This window comes from Epinephelus fuscoguttatus, linkage group LG16, assembly GCF_011397635.1.
Source record: "Epinephelus fuscoguttatus linkage group LG16, E.fuscoguttatus.final_Chr_v1".
In the NCBI taxonomy this organism is placed as follows: Eukaryota; Metazoa; Chordata; class Actinopteri; order Perciformes; family Serranidae; genus Epinephelus; species Epinephelus fuscoguttatus.
The window spans coordinates 31,443,355-31,463,485 of NC_064767.1; the positions used below are offsets into that span (position 1 = coordinate 31,443,355).

The 20,131-nt window shown below is 42.3% G+C and overlaps 1 protein-coding gene across 2 annotated transcripts in view; it reads right to left on the reverse strand.

Annotated features, from left to right (window-relative positions):
- The window catches only part of LOC125903568 (adhesion G protein-coupled receptor A3), a 243,330-nt gene that overhangs the window by 146,722 nt on the left and 76,477 nt on the right, over positions 1 to 20,131 (reverse strand). For both annotated transcript variants that reach the window (XM_049600560.1, XM_049600559.1), the window contains exons 8-12: positions 12,622 to 12,786; positions 6,744 to 6,963; positions 6,118 to 6,267; positions 4,461 to 4,622; positions 3,879 to 4,112 (exon numbers count right to left, since the gene is read on the reverse strand). In XM_049600560.1, coding sequence (XP_049456517.1) covers positions 3,879 to 4,112; positions 4,461 to 4,622; positions 6,118 to 6,267; positions 6,744 to 6,963; positions 12,622 to 12,786 — 931 coding nt within the window. The remainder of the gene's footprint in view (positions 1 to 3,878; positions 4,113 to 4,460; positions 4,623 to 6,117; positions 6,268 to 6,743; positions 6,964 to 12,621; positions 12,787 to 20,131) is intronic.

Consider the following 20,131-nt stretch of genomic DNA (forward strand, 5'->3'; position numbering starts at 1 on the left):
TGATAAAAAATCAATGCCTGGCACTGTGTGACGATACGATTTTGCCACACAGAAATATCGCGATGCTATGCTGTATCGATTTTTTCCCCCACCCCAAATAAATACTAACAGCATTTTTACACATTTTGAAATATTTACTGTCAATAAATTACCATCTAATATTTAATAATTTTAATAATTATTCTAAAAAATAAAAAGTCAGACAAAAAAATTAGACTAAAGTACAAATAGAGGGGAAAGAATCATCACATTTCATGATGAAATTTCAGGATTTGTCAACACACCGTCCCAAAAATTACACAGCGTAAATTAATTGGATATGAATTCCTTGTGTATGCATGGTCGTCTTTGTTTTTGTGTGACTGCTTGCCAGAGCATGTGCTAAAGTATTCAGCCTCTGAGACTTTCTCAGATTATCAGTAATTGGCAAAGTCTTTCCCACATGCCCTGTGAACGGTGGAGAGAGAGAGAGGGGGGAGAAACAGAGAGATGTTGTTGCAGGGTGGTGATACCTCCAATAGATTAGAGCCCTTTTATAAGCTGTTGAAGTCACTTTCGTGTCCCTCAACAATTACCATTAAAGTGCTCTCGAGCAGGGCGCCACTCTTCACCCCACAACTGTTCCAGGGGAGCAGGAGCTGTGGAAACTAGGCAGCTTGTAGGTGTGAGAGTGTGAATCGCCCAGGGAGGATGAGCTGTGTTCATTCTGCATGCTAAATGAGGTGGAAATAGTATTACACTTCTTCATCTCACGCTCAAAAACTGACCTTTCAAGAGACTTTTTTCTCCTAAAAACTACCCAAATATATCAAGCATTTTAAAGTAAGAGTGCCACTGGAAAAAAACTGGCTGTCCCTCCTGAAATAAATGCCAAAATGCAGAATAATAGCAGCACATTTGCCAAATCTAAGCACAGCTAGTGGGTACTAAGATTCATTCCAATGATATCTCTTTTTGTTGTGGACTGTTGTGCAGAACAATTCTGCAATAATATCTCTTCAAAGCATCATCCTCTTTGGTTAATATGTTTATGTGTTTATTGTCTTAGTCATACTTGAGCAACATTCAAGTAAAGCACCTTTGAGTCTGACTGAAACTGAATGTAACCCTCTCACCACCTACAAGCACTCCTCCAGAATCCCACTGTGAGCTGGGTACTTCATTTATGTGGCGTTCATACTCAACGTTTCTTGTTAAATCAAAATTAACTAAATGGAGACACATTATTGCTTTAGCCTCTAATGTTCTGCAATCCTACTGTTATTATGATTTCTCTACACCAGTACACATCTTCATTTTTTTGTATAACGTGATGGAAAATCTCTAATACGGCAACTTTGCATTGTTGCTGCAAGAACTGCAATGAAACAGGCATTTGTCTTACTTCGCTTGGAGAAAAAAGTAATTACAGACAGCATGCAGAGTCAAGAGATGGACACAAAAAGCGTGGACTGAGCTGAAGAGGTGCTCAAGTAAAAATTTGGGGTGAGAAATGCATCTGACGCAGTAAAGCAAAAGGCGGAGAGCTTCCAGCAGGACTCTATCCACATGACAAGCTGGATTTTACATGCCTACAAGCCAGTGTCATGAGCCGGAGCAAGTGGAGGGCAAGCAAACTGACACCAGGTTATACTCTGACTATTGTACGCTACAGTAGATGCATATTCAAGGAAGTAGTTGCTGCTTCTATGTTGTGATGCATATTTGCTGTAGCTAAATGACAGCTGGATTGCTTTGTACATTGGTTGTTGCTAACAGAAGTAAATTGACATGGAACTTTGGACCCAGACCTACCCACCAAATCCCACGAGGAGACACACCAGCACCCAAAAGGCAGCCCCCTTACTCTGAGATCTCTCCACTTTGTGCATGTATAGGTCCTGTTTGTGTACGTGTGTGTCTTTCAGACCTGTGTGTAATTGACAAGCAAGAGTGAAAACATTGAATTTCCCCTCAGGGGATTAATAAAGTAAATAAACTTAATTTAAACTTAAACTTAACTTAAACTTAACTTAAACCCACAGCTCAAGTCACACTTAACCAGAATCTGGTTCTGTTTGTTTGTGAGAGTATGAAGTCCTGCTACTTCTTTGTGGTTTGTTGTGGAGAGCCAGTCCAACTGCATGTGCATGTTAGTGCAGGTGTGTATCCCACTGGCTAGCTCATCAGCACCACTTTGCACACTAAAACATAGTGCCCACCCTCTACTTTGCCCAGATTAGCACCGTTAGCTCTGTCAGCATTTTACCATTGTTTATCACTATTCATAGCGTTAGCATTATTAGCTGCTAGTCATCACATGTCAACAACCATGGCCAGACAATTCATATGCTCTGAATTTTACAGAGAGCCCCTTTCATTTGTCATGATTTACACCAAAAAACAACTCTGCAAGCTCAAACAGGATGACTTTAACGAAGAAGACAGATAGGAGTTTTCTGTCTTAAATACCAATATTTTCTGGGCTGCCTTAAGAGAAAGACTCTTCCTTGAGATTAGGCTATGATTAGAAGCCCCGGAGTGCACCACACGTCACCACATCCACTCATATTTACAGTTTGTGAAAAGCCAAATCCATCGTACACACAGGACACACAGTGCCAAGACTTGAGGCTATGCCCAACAACCCAACTTTAGCACAGAGAAATCAACAGATTTTTTTTTTGTTCTGGATTCAAGTTGAGAACGTGGAGAAACCTGTCAAAACTATGAAGTGCAGGCATGGAGATGTGTTCTCAGTGTAAACCGAAAAAAAAGAAAGCTTTCTCCACATTTGCCATCTAATTTGACAAAGTCCATCTGGAAGTCATCAAGTGGTGATTTTGAACAAATTTGTGGAATGGCCTCTAGGACTGGAGTATTGTCCTCCCCGTGATAAAGCTGACTTAGCTCAGCTTCCAGAAATGCATACATACTTACATATATAGACGCATTCTACACACAGCCTGGGGCTGGAACTAAGTGCTGTAATTGCTGACAAAACCGCAGAGACTTGACACCATCGCACCAGAGAAGACGACGAGGATGAGGGAAATGAAATAAGCACGCAGACTGAAAGACAAACACACACACGTCCACTCTCTCCTGCAGACACACATTAACATGCACAGACAGGGTACACTCACATGCACACTTATGAATTCATTGGCACACTTAATAGCTAGAGGGTGCAAACTGTTCAAATGTTGCAGAACTATGCCACTTCAGTGCCAGGGGAGTTGAATGTCTTGCCTGCCGTCTGCAGATGCACAGTGCCCCTTCATCTGTTGACGTTTGTCATTTGGGACGGCCACAACTGGAGCCATGGTGGGGCTGTAGTTGATATAAAGTGACAGGGACGCAAGGCCATCTTATTCATCACATGGGAGTGGCCTGCGTTTGCTGACTCCCAGATTACCTTCTTATTTGCAGGCCCTGCCCCCACTACAACCCCACCTATCACCAGCTGATCTACAGCGTGCCAACAAACCCAAACAAGGTGTCATCTTGCTGGGACAAATAGGCAACAACAGACTTAAGGGCAGGTGGTAATCCTTCCCGCATGCTTCAACTGTGTGGTGTTGGAGAATTCATTTTATTGTGCCCACGAGCTGCTGTACAAGCTGTTCTCTCTCTCATATTTTATTTCTCACTCAGTTGCTTTCTTTTCTCCTCCCTCTCCTTCTTCTCTCACTCCTGAATGTGAACATGGTGTCAAAAAATACAAAAGTGTGTGGCCTTTAGAAAAAAACCTGTTGGGAATGAGAAAGAGAAGCAGTCAAAGAACGTTGTTTCCTGACCCTGGGCTGGATTCGGTGGATTTTGCCAACAGAGCCGAGCAAAAGAACGGGGTGGCATATTTTAGAAAGTTTCACACCGTTTATTAACTTGCTCCTTACCTTGCTGAGCTGACTGGCCGGTGAGCCACTGTTGTTGACAGTGTGGCATTTGAAGTTGAGCAACGAGTCCCCCATGGCATCACGCTCTCTGCTCATGTCCTTGTCAGTGTGGGAGTGGCTGTCAGGGAGGGGCGACGTGGCAGATGATGGGGGGCGTTGAAGTGCCGTACAGGACAGACCGAGGAAGTTAGATGGGCGGATCAGAAAGGCCTCCAGAGCTATGTTAGCAGATACCTAAGGGGAGAGGGCCAAGAATTAGGAGTTGGGTAGAGATGGGGAGGGGTTGGAGGGTAGCGGAAGGAGGAAGGGCAGAGATTTTTATATTAGTCATTTAGCAGATGCTTTTATCCCAAGTGACAGCATAGAGGGAAAAAAATAGACGGAAGCAAGAAGAAACAAAGGAAGCAATTTATCTTTCTCTTGCCTTATTCGAGCTATCTGCTAGAGCCAAATTAACTTCTCATTATTCTACGCTGCAAGAAAAAAGGTAAAGCTGCGGGACATTTAGTCAGATAATCAACCTTTGCCCTGACTGAGTGTGGCCAAGAGCGTGGGTGTTACTGTTTCAAAGTCCAGCCATACCTTAGAAATGACCCGATTGTCTCCAGTCAGTGCCAGGTCAGCAATGCGCTCCACGCACTGGACGATCCGAGTGCACGCTCTGGCCTCATTCTGTGCCATCCACAGGATATGCTCCTCCACTAGCATCATGTTACTGGCTATGTCTGATATATAGTCCCCGAGCTGTGGAAACAAAACAAGACATGTATGCAAATGGATACAACTACACAAACTGTACATGCAAATTCCCCCCCCCCCCACACACACACAGAGGCAGACTCATCATGCACATCAATCATATCTGCAACAACAGGCACATTTATAATCTCCAGTCAGAATTGTGAGGGAGGCAATGGTGGCTTCATTCATTATAGGGAGATTTAATTTAGATTAGCAGCTCCAATGGGGCATAATCACTTCCTTGGGATGGCAGTTCGCTATTTACTTACTGTACTTTTCATTGTTGCTTCATTTGACTGTTCTTTATTGGATGAATGAGGGTGGTCTCATCAGCATTGTCTCAGGAATGATAAAACTCTAAGCATCTCCTAATAATATCTTCTCCCGAGTGACCTATGAAGAGTAATTGGACAAGTGAGAGCTAATATTGATTCTTTTTACTGACTAAGCTCAACACCTTCCCCTCGCAAAACCTGACCTTCAGTATGACGTAAAGCCCTCAGTTTGCCTCCGGCCACAGACAGAGGAGGAGTTCACTTAAGGTAAAACACGGCTTGTCCAAAAAGAGATGCATCTTCATAACCATAATTGCCATTCAGGTCCAACGCCGCCATGGGCAAGAGGAAAGCACATGAGGTGAAAAGTTAAGCTGTCTGGAATCGATTGAAGGACTGAAGCCAGGATGACCGCGTGTTGCCATGTCTTTTGCCATGTCCCGCTGCCTCTGAAGTGTCCTTTCCTGTTTGCTCAGTTAGTGCTCTGGTCAGTGGCAAAGAAAACGGTGAATGAACATGCGCATGAATACTGTAATATCAGACTTTGAAAACCTGTGCTTCAAAGGAAACAGTTTTTTATACTGTCGTATCTGGTTCTATGGCTACGGGCCTTGATACACCAGGCTAGCCATCAGTCAATCTTTGGCAGTTGGTGAGCATCTGTCACACCTGTCGTCCCTGTTTTTGCAGTGTGTTCCACACCACTGGCACTAGTTGGCACTTGTTGGCTGTATTTTGGCTGATTCAGCATGCTGAATCGGAGGCCTAACCCGCTGGTGAGAGAAATCACAGCAGCTCAGCTCAGAGCACAAGAAGAGAAAGGTAGTGGGGAAGGCAAACAAACAACTAAGGTCAAAAAGGTGTGAGATTGAAACAAAGTTATATTAGGTGAGATCATTTTTAACCATTGAGCTCTTTAGCAGATGCAGTCCATAATTTGTTTTTGTTAGCATACACTGGCGCATGGCTAATATCCTTTGTTCTTTCAACATTGGGTTCTTAATGTGCTAACTGGCTAACAAGAGCCTTGAATCTGTCCTGTCTCTGTTCCGATTTGGTCTTGGTGGTGTGTTTAAGTGCAACGCTTTGGCCAAGATACAGGCAATGTGAGACAATGCATCAGTTGGGTCTTCATCGCAACTGGTTATTTGATGTTGCTTTGGTGTGTGTGGACCTTTAGGTCACATGTTATGTACATGATGCACCTCTGTTTTCACTCTTACATCTCTACGTTTCTCCACCAGCCTCGTCAGTCTCTCCACCAGGTGTGTGACAAAGATGACATCCATGACATCAGTGAAGTGTGCCGCCCTGCTGGTGAACGCCACTAACTGCTGGCCCAAAGGCTGAGCATTGGTGGTGTTAATAGTTATCTGGAATACAAAGGCAAATGTACAGCGATGTTCAGAGAGGATGATCACACAGCTCACCATCACAATTCAACAGAGACATAACATGAAACAGCTCTGACATCACATGATAAATAATAAATCACTGTAGTGCTATTTCACGCCATGCATGTAGTTTTGAACTTGAATACTTTAATGTGGCTCAGTAATCCCATGAGTAATGTAGAATGAAACAGCTCATCATCAGTCAGTTTGTATTATGTGTATAAAGGCTTACACGTACAGATCTTCAAACACCTGCAGGCTGCATATGAATCAGAGGAGAAGTTTGTTTCTGTATTCTAGGAGTATGAAGTTATCAAATCTCGCTGTTAAACACTGAGTAGGTTGGCAAATATGTAAAAGTCAACATGTTGAACATCAACACGCAAAATTAGAACTGATGCACTGACAAAGGAAAAAAAGACACTGGAAGAGACACTGAGAATAAATTTATGTACCTGAGTGAGCTCATGCAGCACACGTGTCAGTTCACTGGCATATGGGCACTGAGTGTAGTCCTCTTCAGCCCACCGTCCAGCCCGGTCGCAGCTCCGCCACGCCTTCTTCTCCTTCTGGCCGGAGGGGTGAGGAACGCTGCCAGAGGGGTGGGGGGCGGAGCCAAAGGTGGCAGGAGCACAGGGCAGGAAGGCAAGGATGCCAGCTAAAGTCTTTGGCCACCTGCCACACAAGATTTCAGCAATGAAGTGAGTTTAGGAATCTACAATCACTGCACCAGATGGCAATTTCATACTCCCTGTACTTAGGAAATTATTAATTTGCATATTTGATTTACAGCTAGCTCTAATTATTTTTGCAGAAGACTGCCAGATTCTGATAGTTGATTGTGAAACAATGCGTTGTCTTAGTGATGACTTCTGACTTAATTAACTTTAGTTACTAACTTTATTAATCAACTTTACTGCCTTTCCACTCTGTGCACAATGAAACTAAACATTTATGCTGAATGATAATATGTACTTAAAGGGGCACTCCACCAATTTTATGCATCAAGATTAGTTTACCAGTAATAGAGAGTACTACTGCCTGTGAGAACAGTTGTATAACGTCAACCCAATTACCAGGATAAACGTTGGCATTGTACTTTTTTGGAAACCATGGATACATTACATTTGTACGTTATTATGTAGCGGATACATTGACACCTTATGTTTTAACAATGCTGTGGTCATTGTGCGGTGATATTTTGGCACAAAAACCAGTTGGTGATGGTTAGGAAAACACCATGCTTTGGATTAAGATAGTGCAGTAATGTCTCCGTACAACAAATGTTTTTTATGGCACTATCCTGGCAGGAAACACAGTGACGTCTTGGTAAAAGAAACAATTTTCGTGGCACTATCCCTACTGGTAACACAACCATATCTCAGGTGCAGTGGCACTATCCCAGCAGGAAACATTAAAATGTCTTGGTATAAAAAACAAGAGCTTTCATCCCGGCAGGAAACGATAAAGTCAACTGCTTTCTGTGGCACTATCCTGGCAGGAACGGTAGCAATGTATCTGTAAGAAAAAAGGCTTTCATGGGACTCTTCCCATTTAAAACACATTGACAGGTGGTTAAAAAACACCAACGTGTGGTGGCTATAAAGCTGCTGGGAAGACAGCAATGACTTTAAAAATACAATCAGTTTTGTTGTTTGTCTTAAACAGTGGTTTGTAGTGGTCTGCTGCTTGGCAGGCATGTCACCCAGGTGACACACCATCCATTATTCCCTCCACCTGCCTATAAAGTCAGCTGATACACTTTGTCACTTTGGAAATGTTTATAATACATATGAAATGCACACATGCAGCATATTCTTTGTTTGCAGAAACATACACTGCCAAACCTTTCTTCAGCAACTGGGCTGATAATGTTCTCTGTGGCACTGGATGAGCTTTCTGAAGTCCTAACAAAATTAACCCTAATGACTTCATTGGGGATATTTTTGGTTATGCTATGGAGATACAAAATTTTAAACTGAAAGCTTTGTTACAAACCGGGGGCATGGATTTTGAAAGTCATGGGAACTTATTAGAAAGCAAAGGTCTAACAAAATATGCTATCAAACTAAATCATGGGAAATGTAGGATTGAGTGTTTTGGAGCTTCACCCATACTAGGTCATAATTTCAGGATATCTAAACTTCTGCTGTTCATTGTTGACCCTTAATTCTTTTATTTGTCCCCTAAAACTTAATAAATATATAATACTGAATTGCTACAGATGGAAAACGACAGAAAAGGATGTGTATATATATGCAGAAGAAAACTGTTTCAGTCTTCCTGAAGGGGAAATTCAGCCTAAAAGAGTAATTATAAGTGTTGTTCGTATGGCCATGCAAAGTTCAATGAAGTCTCCTGTGAAGCAAGAAATGAGACTTTGTCAATAATGTCGTCAAGAGCCAAGCCCTGGAACTGCTCTACTGACCAACCTGTGATAGGGGCCAGGGTGATTTTATGGGAAATGGAAAATTTTCATTTTCTGGGTAATGCCTGTTAGTGTTTCAATAAAATAAAGCTCGTTTGAGTGTAAAAAGTCAGCCAGACATTCACAGCCCTCGACATTAGCCTCCATTTTCCAGATAATAAAAGCACTCCAGGTTTTGTTTCTTGGCGCTCTTGCAGATTAAAGGTCTTGTTTCTATGCCTCTGCAGCCTTAGGAAAGAGTTGTTTGTGCTTACACATATTGATCAATTTGTCTACAATCAGAGGAGAAACATGCGTCTTATGTTTTGACATTTTCTCCTTAAGCTGACGTTGGAGATACTGCTGCAGAAAAGTAGCGAAAGTAATGCTTAATGTGGCAACACTTTTGACTTCATCTAAATGAATATAAAGGAGCAGCGCACTCAGGAGGCAGGTAATCTGTTAGAGACCTGCCATCCTGCCGCTCCCCACCCCCATCCTCTTTTTTCCCCTCTTTCTCCATCCATGTTGTTGCAGCAGCAGCAGCTACTTAGTAATAAATGGCGTTAATTTCGCCCCCAACAAAATAGGGGGCTCATTTTCCAGCCCATTACTCCAATGCTCCAGCAGAAACAAAGCCTCTGTGCTCGCTGCACTGGAAGCAGGCTGTAAAGTACAGCGGCTACAAAGGAGAATACACGACAGCAGCACACCCACAGGGGAGGAGAGGTGGAGCATGTGAGTGTGTGTGTGTGTACAACCACAAGGTTTCAAGGTGGTCACAAGGAGCGGAGGACAGGAAAAAGGAGGACAGATGGAGGGCGAGGAGATGTGTGGCATTGTTCCTCTTTCTATGTGAAACCTTAGTCATGGAAAAACTGCTCTTGTTTTTTATAGTCTTGCTATAAAGCTGGGCTATACTGAGCTATAATGTTTGTGGGAGTTTTCACATCACATATCCAATTATTATTAAAATATATGTCCAGGCTCTACTGTACGGTCTCATTTTTTGGTCTTTGACAGTTAATGAGCCACATCTGGTGCGAGGCAGGCCAGGTGTGGCAGATTTTTGTCAGGTGGAATAAAAACCAGCACGACACCGCCAAGAAGCAGACTTAAGTACCTCAACTGCACTGTACATGTAGAGATAATAGCAGAGAGAGTGAGAGCACTGATTACAGTATTAATTTTGATAGAGTAGACTGTGTGATTGGGACTGGTGACTTAAATTATAGTGAGGTTAAACTCCTGCCTTATCTTGCTGGAGACCTCCTGGTATCAACTTTGAAAACCAGCTATTACTGTCCATTACCACTAATTACACACAACTAGCTGGTAAATGAAAACTACACTTAAGAATTGTGATGTGGGCTGAATATAATCTTTATTTTTTTACCTGAAGGAAGCAAAAATGTTGCTGTTAAAAAAAATAGTTTGATGTGATCTTGAGAAATTCTTTCTATCCGTGAGTTTGATAGAGAAATCGATACCACCATGTTTGTATGTATACAGATGTGATGCTACAGCCAGTAGCCAGTCAGCTTAGCTTATCACAAAGACTGGAAACATGGGGAAACAACTAACCTGGTTCTGTTCTGGGCCCACTAATTAACACTTTATATCTCCTTTGTTTTAACTCGTCTACAACTGACATGTTGTGGGTTCTGTGATTATGGAGCATTTAAATCTTGCTCTATCATTTTCAGTCACATTGATCCTGAAAAACTATGCATCACTGAAAAGATGAGATTTAGCTTTCTAATGATATCTGTATTGTCTTCGAACTCCGAATATTGAGCAAAATACATCATATTACATAATGACTGTCATCGAGCCATGAGTTTGAGAAAAAGCCTTCAAAGTTTGTAGTATGGTGGCCTTAAAGACACAGAGCCCATCGGCTTTCCAAACTGGGAACTCATGCCGTTCTCAAGGGGCGGTCCTCAGGTGAAAAATAAGAAAGTATTGTTTATGTAAGGAGAACTATGTCTGACATTCAAAGTTAGCTTACAGTTAGCAATGGACGTCACATGACAATTTATACAACATAGATTCATTTTAGTTTTAGTTAACTGAGGAATTTTCCAGGATACCACTCTGACCTCATGGTTGCTTCAAAGGGGGTCAGCACTTGTTTTCCCTCTCTCTTGTTTACCATGCCAGTACATCTGAATTAATTATGCTTATGCGGTCATGGTTTCCATTAATCAAATCTAAAGTTTGAATGTGAAGAACCTAATCAAGCTAATGATATGTAGCATGTCCATATCGACAAAATTCAACATTAAACATTCATATTTTTTATATGGGTTTTCATGTGGGTTTTAAAAAGTTTTAATATTCATAAAGTCAGGACTTTAAAATAAGATGAATACCCACAGGCCTTCCTTGTTACTATAATGTTAAGCCTTTCTTTTTATAATATCGGGGAGACATAGCTGGAGGGAGGGATAGAAGCGCTGAGTAGGACCAGAGTTGTTGCTAGCTTGTCATTATGCCTTTACAAGCTTCAGAGTTTGTATTAATCATCTGAATGAGGAGTTTCATATTATGAAAGCCAAGACCTTGTTTATTTAAAAATCACTAAATTCGATCAAAACAAAACTCCAACATGACCAAAAATTGAGATGTTGGCATGAATTTGTGTTTATCTAGAAATGAGCCCTAGGGACATAGGGCTGGGCGTTATGACTTAAACAACTGCAATATTTTTAGGCTATACTGCGATACATGATATATCTTGATTTTTGAAATCTCCTCTAAACTACTCTATACTACTAAAATACTGAACTACTAAATGAACCACAGTAAATTCAAACAATATAGCTACTGTAATACTATAAGTTAAATAAAGTACTGTTGTTATTATAGTTAAAGAAAGTATTGTAATAATGGAATAAATCAAAGTGGAACCACTGGTGCTTTTATTTTGAAGCACCCGGCTTGTCCTGGGCTGGAAGTGTTGATGATTTTGATGTGAACTTGAAGCTTCCGGTCAACAGTCAGATGTTAGCAGATAGCAGAAAGTTGAGCTGTTGCAGCTACACCTTTAAACTTGAGGATTCATTCGCTGTCAGATGGAAACAAACTAACAGCTCTCCAGTTCATATATTAAGTATATTAGCAAGTCACATTGGTGCTCCATGGTTGCAAAATGTGACTTTACAATCGCAGTCTGGTGCCCTGCGGATACAGAAACACATGCCTCGCCCGCTCACACGTTATCGCTCAGGAAAAAGTGATCTGGATGGGTGGAACAGCGTGTGACATATCATGTTTGTGAGTCTTTCCTTATGTGTGTGTCTGTGAGAGGGAGAAAGCCATAGGAGAGAGACAGAGAACCAAAATGCCAAAGCAAGTCTCATGCCTCTGGCTTAAAAAATGATGTGACAATTTATACTCGATATTCGCGCTATAGTCATTTTGTACATCCCACGTGGAACAAGCCATGATACATCGAGCATAATCCATATGTCACCCACCTCTATTGGGACATCTGAGTGATGCTGATAGAGCATGCCACATTTCTTGGCAGGCTGCAGTGACTTCTGGCACGTAAGTCCCCATTAAACCAGGTTTACACTTTGAATTTTGTACAGATTACATAAGCGATATATTACATTGATTAGAGAGCTTTACAGGTGCTGGTAGGTGGATTCTGTCACCTTTGGACAGAGCCAGGCCTGTTGTTTGCCCTTGTTTCCAGTCTGTGTGCTAAGCTGCTGGCAGCTTTATTCACCCTACAGAAATGAGAGTGGGATCAATCTTTTCGACAAACTCTTGCCAATAAAGTGAATAAGTATATTTCCCAAAATGTCAAACTATTTCTTTAAGTCCTCTTTGTTTCAACATGCTGGAGCTGATAGTGTTGGGAGCTGAACACACATAGTCGAGCGGCCGCACGTGACCACTGAGAAGTGACTCACCTGAAGTCCCCCTTGTTGTTAGTGACTCTCTCAGTGGGGCAGTACGGTGCTGACGTCTCCAGAACAACTATCTCCATTTCCTGAGAAGTGTTGCCACGGGAACTGGTCACCAGGCACTCCCAGATGCCAGCGATGCCCACGTCAATGTTGGAGAGGATGACCTCACTGGAGGAGGAGAACAGAGGCGTAAAACTGTGAGTGTGAGTGTGAGGATTGCGTGTCTGTGTGATGTGATGTGTGTGTTGGTGGAGTTTTTCCTATGAGCTTCAAATGTCCTTAAAAGGTTTGGACAAGGTGCTGGATTAGGATTTGGTCCTGGGTTTAGGGTTAAATGTAGATGGAGGATTATCTTTGTGTTTGGACTTGAATTTGGGGTGGTTTGGATTATTTTTGGATAAGGCTAAGGATTTAAGTTAGTCATGCAGTGGGGAGGGTTAAGGTTAGGGCGACATCTTAAGGATTCTGCAGTCAGTGGAAGCTCCTCATCAGGATGGGACCACAGAAACGTGTGTGCATGTGTATGCTTCTCAAAATCTAATCCATTCAAGAGACCCTCGTGCGTGTATGAGTATGCAGTGGCTTAAAATGTTGGCCGTGACTTAAGATGATCATTACTCATGCTTATCTTTCCTACTTTGTCACAGCGATTCCTATCTCAATGGAAAATGCCTGATTAAACAAAGGATGGTGAAACAGTGACAAAGAGCCAATGCAGGCCATTTGCCAAGGCGACTAATCTTGAGGATTTTACTCCTTGTGAAAAAAAAAAAGGATAAAAGCCGGCAGAGATTGCTAAGCAACGAGCATTATCACCATGGAAATACTACCTCCTTCAGAAATGCCGACTGTTTAATTTCTACATACAATTCAGTTGTAGTCAAATTTGCGTTACGTGCACTTAAAGAGCTAATGCTTATTTTTGTGATTCAATTAAGCTGTGTGTGTTCTTAATAAAAGTCACAGTATACTCCCACAATACTGTACAAAGTTTTTAAATGCGACTTAGGGAACAATGATCCACAAGAGGAACGTACGACAGTTGACATAAAAAATTATAAGCGACAGGCTGGACAAGAAACTGCAATCTTTCAGAGAAAAGATGATTAGTGGCTGAGCGGCTCTGATGTGGAGAAGCTGTAATCCCAGAAAACGTTTCTCAGAGGATGTGAGAGAAATATTATTCAGAAACATTAAATGCCTTCATTTTGTCTGCCTCTCTCTGTCTCTTTCTCTCCTTCTCCTGTTTCTGTCTCAATATGCTTATTACTAGAACAACTATTTTCAGCCACAGTCTGTCCCAGCATGCACTGGGAACACTCTGTCCCATCACAGGACTAACACATGAACACAAACACATCACACCTACTGGTAATTGAGAGTTTCAAATTCACCTGATCAGCGTGTTTGGACTGTGGAAAAGAACTGGAGCGCCTGACCCACATGAACATCCAGTCACAAGAGCACACACAAAGGGCCTGATTCATGGCAGTCATGCACCTAATCACTTTTCAAATGATTTCACTGTCACAGACGAATTTCCAGTGTAAGAAAGAAATCCTTAGAGGTTTGCTAGAGTTGTGGCATGCTTTGTGATCTCAGTCCAATCTTTCTTAGGTCAGTCTTTTTTTCTTTATTATAAAACATTTTTAATATTACTGTATATTTTTAATCTTTGCCCCTGCAAATAGTGAAGTCTAATGATGTAAATATTTTCAACAACCAATAGCCCTTTTTAGATAGGAGTTGTGCAAATTTGCAGGAGCACCCAATCAGTCTTCTTTCAGCATGGGAAGTATAAAAACAAAATGGGGGAGTGCGGCAAAATGCCGCCTACCTACTTTTGTTTATACAGAATGCGCCTTTTTTGGGGCAATGGGGGGCGTGAGCAAGTAACAAAATGTGTAGCTCAGCATGTGACATAAACAGTGATGTGGGAGGGAAGCTGTAGCAGGTCAGTCCTTCGGCGGTTCTCTCGTAAGTCGGCCCGTTCTTCACCGTCCCCGTCATCTGACGGTTAATGGCCTCTTCGTTTTGCGAGGACAAGGAGGGCACGCAATTCCTTGTCTCCCCAGTTGCTCATCTTTACAGTGTCTGTCAGGTTTGCGTTTCCCTCTTGCTACTAGCTGCTCGCTAATCCCTGCTATCAGCTGTTTCCTGTTTATCCACCGCCAGTGGCTCGCATGTGTGGCGTCATCAACAGCTCCTCCCACAAGTCTTCAATAGCCCCTCCCGTTGCGGAAGGCTGCCTCAGTCTTTTTACACTAAAAGGGTTCTGCCAATATGTCTATGAGGCGGAAAATTGGGCACCTCGGATCAACTTGCCAATCCGGCTCTGTGTGTCTAAACGGCCCAACATTCGCAGAATATCTGGCAGTGTAACTGTGCGTTCACACCGAGCACAAATTTGCAAATTTGCGCATCGAGATTACATACAAAGTCAATGCAAAGACGCGATTAGACGCGAATTCGCGCCAGGCGGCACGATGGACGTCATGACGTCACTGGCGTCATGACGTCAGTGACGTCTTGACGCCCTGACGTCCAGCTGTTGACACAACAATAAACTGCTACTCACAGGAGACAGATGGACAGACGCTCCGCAGCTGAAATGGAGCGCCTGTAGTTGGTGTCCTGCTGGGAGATCCTGGCGCCAACCCTCGCCAACAGGTCTTCAAACTGGGCCCCAGTCAGCCTGAAGTACCGCTGAAAGCGGCTATCATCCAGACGGCGTTCCTGGAGGAGGTGGTGAAACTCGCCAAGCTGGATGCGCTTCTGCAGGATAGGGTGAACCCAAAAACGACGGCGTTTGGCCCTCCAATGCATCTGGGACTTCCAGAGCAGGTACAAAGCAGCGATGGTGGTTATCTCAGCCATGGTTGAGGAGAGAATGGCGGGCCAGATGTTGTTATCTAGTGAAAATGGGCAGGCTCGCTCCTCGCGCAACTGATGCGATAAGGCGCATTAATAAAATGGTCCAGCGTCCAAACTCACGCGTTACGCGCGGTGTGTTACTTGCGTGAGTAATTCGCTTCACTCGCACCCGGTGTGAACGCACAGTAAAAGGGGCTAATAGGTTCACTCTCCCCAGCACCAAACAAGAAGCAGCAAACAGGGTAGACAGGGAGGGGACATGAACAAGTCCAGGTTTTCCTGGAATTTGGAAAAGGAGGAGAAACTGGTGGAGTAAGAAATCTGAATTTTTGCCTCTCGTTCCCACGGTCTCCTTTCACTTAAATAGCACGGCTAACCAATGGAAGTTGGTAGCAAGTTAAGGGGACAAAATACAGTATACATCTTTATAGATTCTACTGATGCTGAATTAACAAGAACACTGTCGACATATCACATCTCCTAGCTTGTGTTTCTAGAGTTGTGTGTTTTTGCGGACATGTAAGGTAATGTAAATATGTCATACTTCTTTAAGGAAGTTTGGCATCATATTTTCCACCAGGAGCAGGATGGGAAATAATCTCAAAAGGAATCTAGTTGTAGTTTTGCAAATAGTGAACCTGCAAGATCTCCAGCCTTTGCAAAATCGTGCAGTGTGTTACTAAAAACTCAAATTGTCCGTAGATGTGAGAGGGCGTCAGTTTTTAGTCTTTTCAGACTTGTAGTACCTGTTCAACCTTTGAATGCACATGAAAGTGCAGAGAGGAGTAGTGTTAGTGAGAGACAGCGAGTGTGAAGACAAAAAGGGTTTAGGGTTAAATGTAGACTGAGGATTATCTTTGCATTAGGAGTACAAATATGACTAAATATAATATGACTTGTGACTGCATTACACTCTGGTCTACTGAGTGCGAAAATTGGCATCTTCGCCTCCTCTACCATGGATTTCTCCCTGTAAGTCTTTTGATCATCAGTCCCAAGCAGTGCATTTAGTCAGAGGGCTTTGCCCTTTGATTCTTCCAGACACATAGACCTGACATTTGCTGCTAATGTTTTAGAGAGTGAAAAAAGTTTGTTTGACGAAACTCCACTGTAGTTATGTTCTATGATCTTAATGTAATGCCATGCTGAGTGCATTTGACAAAGAGCTCACAGCCATAGCAGTGGCTTTGCGAGGATGTACTTCATCATAGCAGTACTTGGTGCTAAATGCTAACACCATCATGCTAATATTTACAATATACATCATCTTGATTTAGCATGTTAGCATGCTAACAATTGCTAATCAGCAGAAAACAAAAAGTAAAGCGGAGACTGATGGAAATGTCAAGAGTTCCTGAATTACCTTGTAAATCTATGCCTCAGGAATCTAAATAATACCCTACTAAATATCAAAAGTTCCAGAAATACAACAGCCAATTTCAAAGCCTTTATGTGCACTAGGATTTATTTTGACTCATATGTGTTCAATATATGATTCAAACATGGATTAATTACTTGATAGGCCTACAGGTGAGAGGCCCAGGGGTCCAAAGTGTCAGGACCCCCCAGCAAATGTCACTCAAACTAACAGGAATTGACTAGGAGGAGATTTAAAATGACCCCAAAACCAACCAAAAAAGACCCATTATCTCAAAGAGACATAAAACAACCACAAGGAGACACAAAACCACATAAAGATGCATTACAACTACAAAGATATGCAAAGCACCAAAACAAAAAGAAGAAAAACCACCACAAAACCTGTGTCTCGCTCCTGTGTAGGAGATGTGGTGGGGCCTTTTGCATGTCTGTGCCCAGTGGTTCATTGTCTCATAATACAGCCACAAAAGTCAAATGGTTTCAGTCTATACCAAAGTAACAAACAAGCTGTAGCCTTTTGAATCTAATAGAGAGGTTATTTGCGCATACCTACAAACCTCCAAATGAAATCATGGTGTGCTCTGCTGTGAACTCGTCTCCACTGCTGTATGTATTGTCGGAGAAGACGAGCGGAAATCAGAGAATGCTGTCAACGTACCCTGTACCGAACAGACCCGTGACTTTGCTCCGATGACTTTGTGCGGGCGAGTTATGAAAATGAATAAAATAAGTCCTGATTTCATCTTCTGTGTTCCACTAAAGCTGTCTTTTCTGATTGCTTTTCTAAAAGGCCCTAAATCAGATTTGAACGCTTGACTGAGATGATGACATTCTGGGCTAGAGAACAAGTGTGTGTGTGTCTGTGTGTGTGTCGTCTGTAAATACATGTGAGGGGTTTTTGCATGTAAGTACATTGACTGTTGTCTGAAAAGCACTTCTGGGCATTTTACGGTAGTTTAGAGGGATTTTTGCACCAATTATTTAATAGTGTGGACAGGAGCTTTTTGCTGTATTGTCATTAAAACAGATTTCTATAAACTTCTGATACACTGTTAGAATCTTACTGTAGAAATCAGTCACTCTCCAACTGTGATGATGTCCCAAACTCTTACCTTTCTTTCACATAATCATACTACCTCACACACAATATCCCTCACTCTTCCAATCACTCACTCTCTCTGTCAGCCTCCTCCTCGTCCCTCTTTAAAACAACATCCTCCCTCTTCCACGGGACGCAAGTTGAGTTTTAAGTGTGGTTGGGCTGTAAATTGAAACCCTCTGGGTTCAGTCGAGCTATCAGCTTGCCTCTGCAGTGAAGTTATATAACAAACCACAATGAGGACGTATGCTGTCTGAAAAGCTAATCTAAACAGATAATATACAGTAGATGACACATTGGACTCTATCAGACTCTATTTGCACAGCGTTATTACACAGGGATGGCAGTAATTCATAGAATACCCCTCAAACTGATTTTCATTGTCACACAGGATAATGAAATTGGTAGGAAGTACCAGTTTATGTCCATGTTACAAATATTCTGTATAAAGCCAAGATTTTCCACTTTGCTTATCGATTTAGCCGCACAGAACTTGAGGGATTTGAGCATTCAAGACATTCCTCTACAGACTCCACTAGATTGAAAACAAAAAGAGAAGATCATTTGCAGAGGATTATTAGTGGAAATCTATTTTCATCAGAGAAATGTGGGTATAGGAAATGCTCAGGTGGGGACTGATGGAGCTGTAACCCCACCAGGAAGTCCAATAGCTCAACAGAAGCCCACCAAGAAATTACAGGACACTTGACATCCAGAATCCTGTCTGATTTCCTGTGTTGCTCTCAGTGTTACTCACCAAACTGCATCATGCGTATCATTGATGTCTATCAAGCACATGTCCTTTCTCATAAAACATTTGCAAAGCTGACTCTCCTTCTAAATTTGAAATAATTTTTTACATCCATCATTCCTTTCAGTCAGTCGACTTTACTGCTTTTGCTGATGCATTGCATCTGTGTGTGTGTGTGTGTGTGTGTGTGTGTGTGCAGAACAAACAAAACAGGGACCCATTCATTGAGGAAACTAGCATTACCAGAAGTCAGAAACACCCCAGGTCAGCTTTAAATTAAGTGCTATTCATGAAATAACATAGAGAGAATCGTGGTCTCAAGGCCGAAGCTAAGAGCCAAAAACTACAGTTCCTCTTATGGTCACTTGAGGCTGGCTCCAGGAGCAAGTCAGTCACTGTAAACACCCATGTTAAATTGGCCAACTTTACAGTGGGAATAAACACGTTCATAGCCTGATACAAAAGAACATTTTGGCCTCAATCCTGTTTATGACAACTGTCATAAGCATGTTAGGAATAAAGTTATGAATAGTTAAGGCCTGGGAAGCTTTGAGTGACAGGTGGGTGCCATATGTTGACAAGTCATTACCACAGTGACAATGTCGTTTAGGTAGCATTAACATGGTGTCACCCCAGATTCAGGGAGTACAGGTGTAGCCGCAGCTATCGCTAATTCAGTCCATGTTCAGTTCATAAAAATTAAAGCAGCTGTGTGGAACTTTTTACCATTAATAAAACTGCCCCAAGTTCGTATCACCCCCCCTTGAAGATCCGCATATTTATTTGAACCCAACAGCGACAAAAAAGCCTTTCTCTATATGGGTATTTAGCGTAGCCTCACTCGGGTCAGACACACAGTGAACCAGAATACGGCACCGGAGGCGGAAGTGATTCTGCTTGCCTGCAGCGGCCCGCAGCGATTAAACCACAGAAGAAGAAGGAGCCGTGTTTACAGTGTTCTTTGTGTAAGCAGTACGCAACGGGCATTGCTGAACACATAACACCTAACAGTTTTACCAGAGATGTATCTATGAGGACTTGGTTGTACTTTTGATGTCATGGCGGATAGCGAAGGAGCATCATGTAAAATTATCTGTGACTGTGACCATGAACACAAATATACAGCAGGCAGTTGTCCTCAGTTTATAAGAAATTCAGAGCTACACTAGAACATTTATGAACAGGTCTTACTTTACTACTAATTTGTGTGTAACGTTAGCATGTTAGCATGTTTCCACTAATTACTTGGACTGACCTAACGTTAGTAGCGTTAGCTTTGCAAGCGAAGGCTGCAGGTAACAGCTATGCTGTGTTAGGATTATGTTATGTCTTCACTGTGTATCTTCACATAAAAGAATATTCTGACGATTTGGGAGTTATGCCCTTTCTCGATCATTTTCATATTGAGA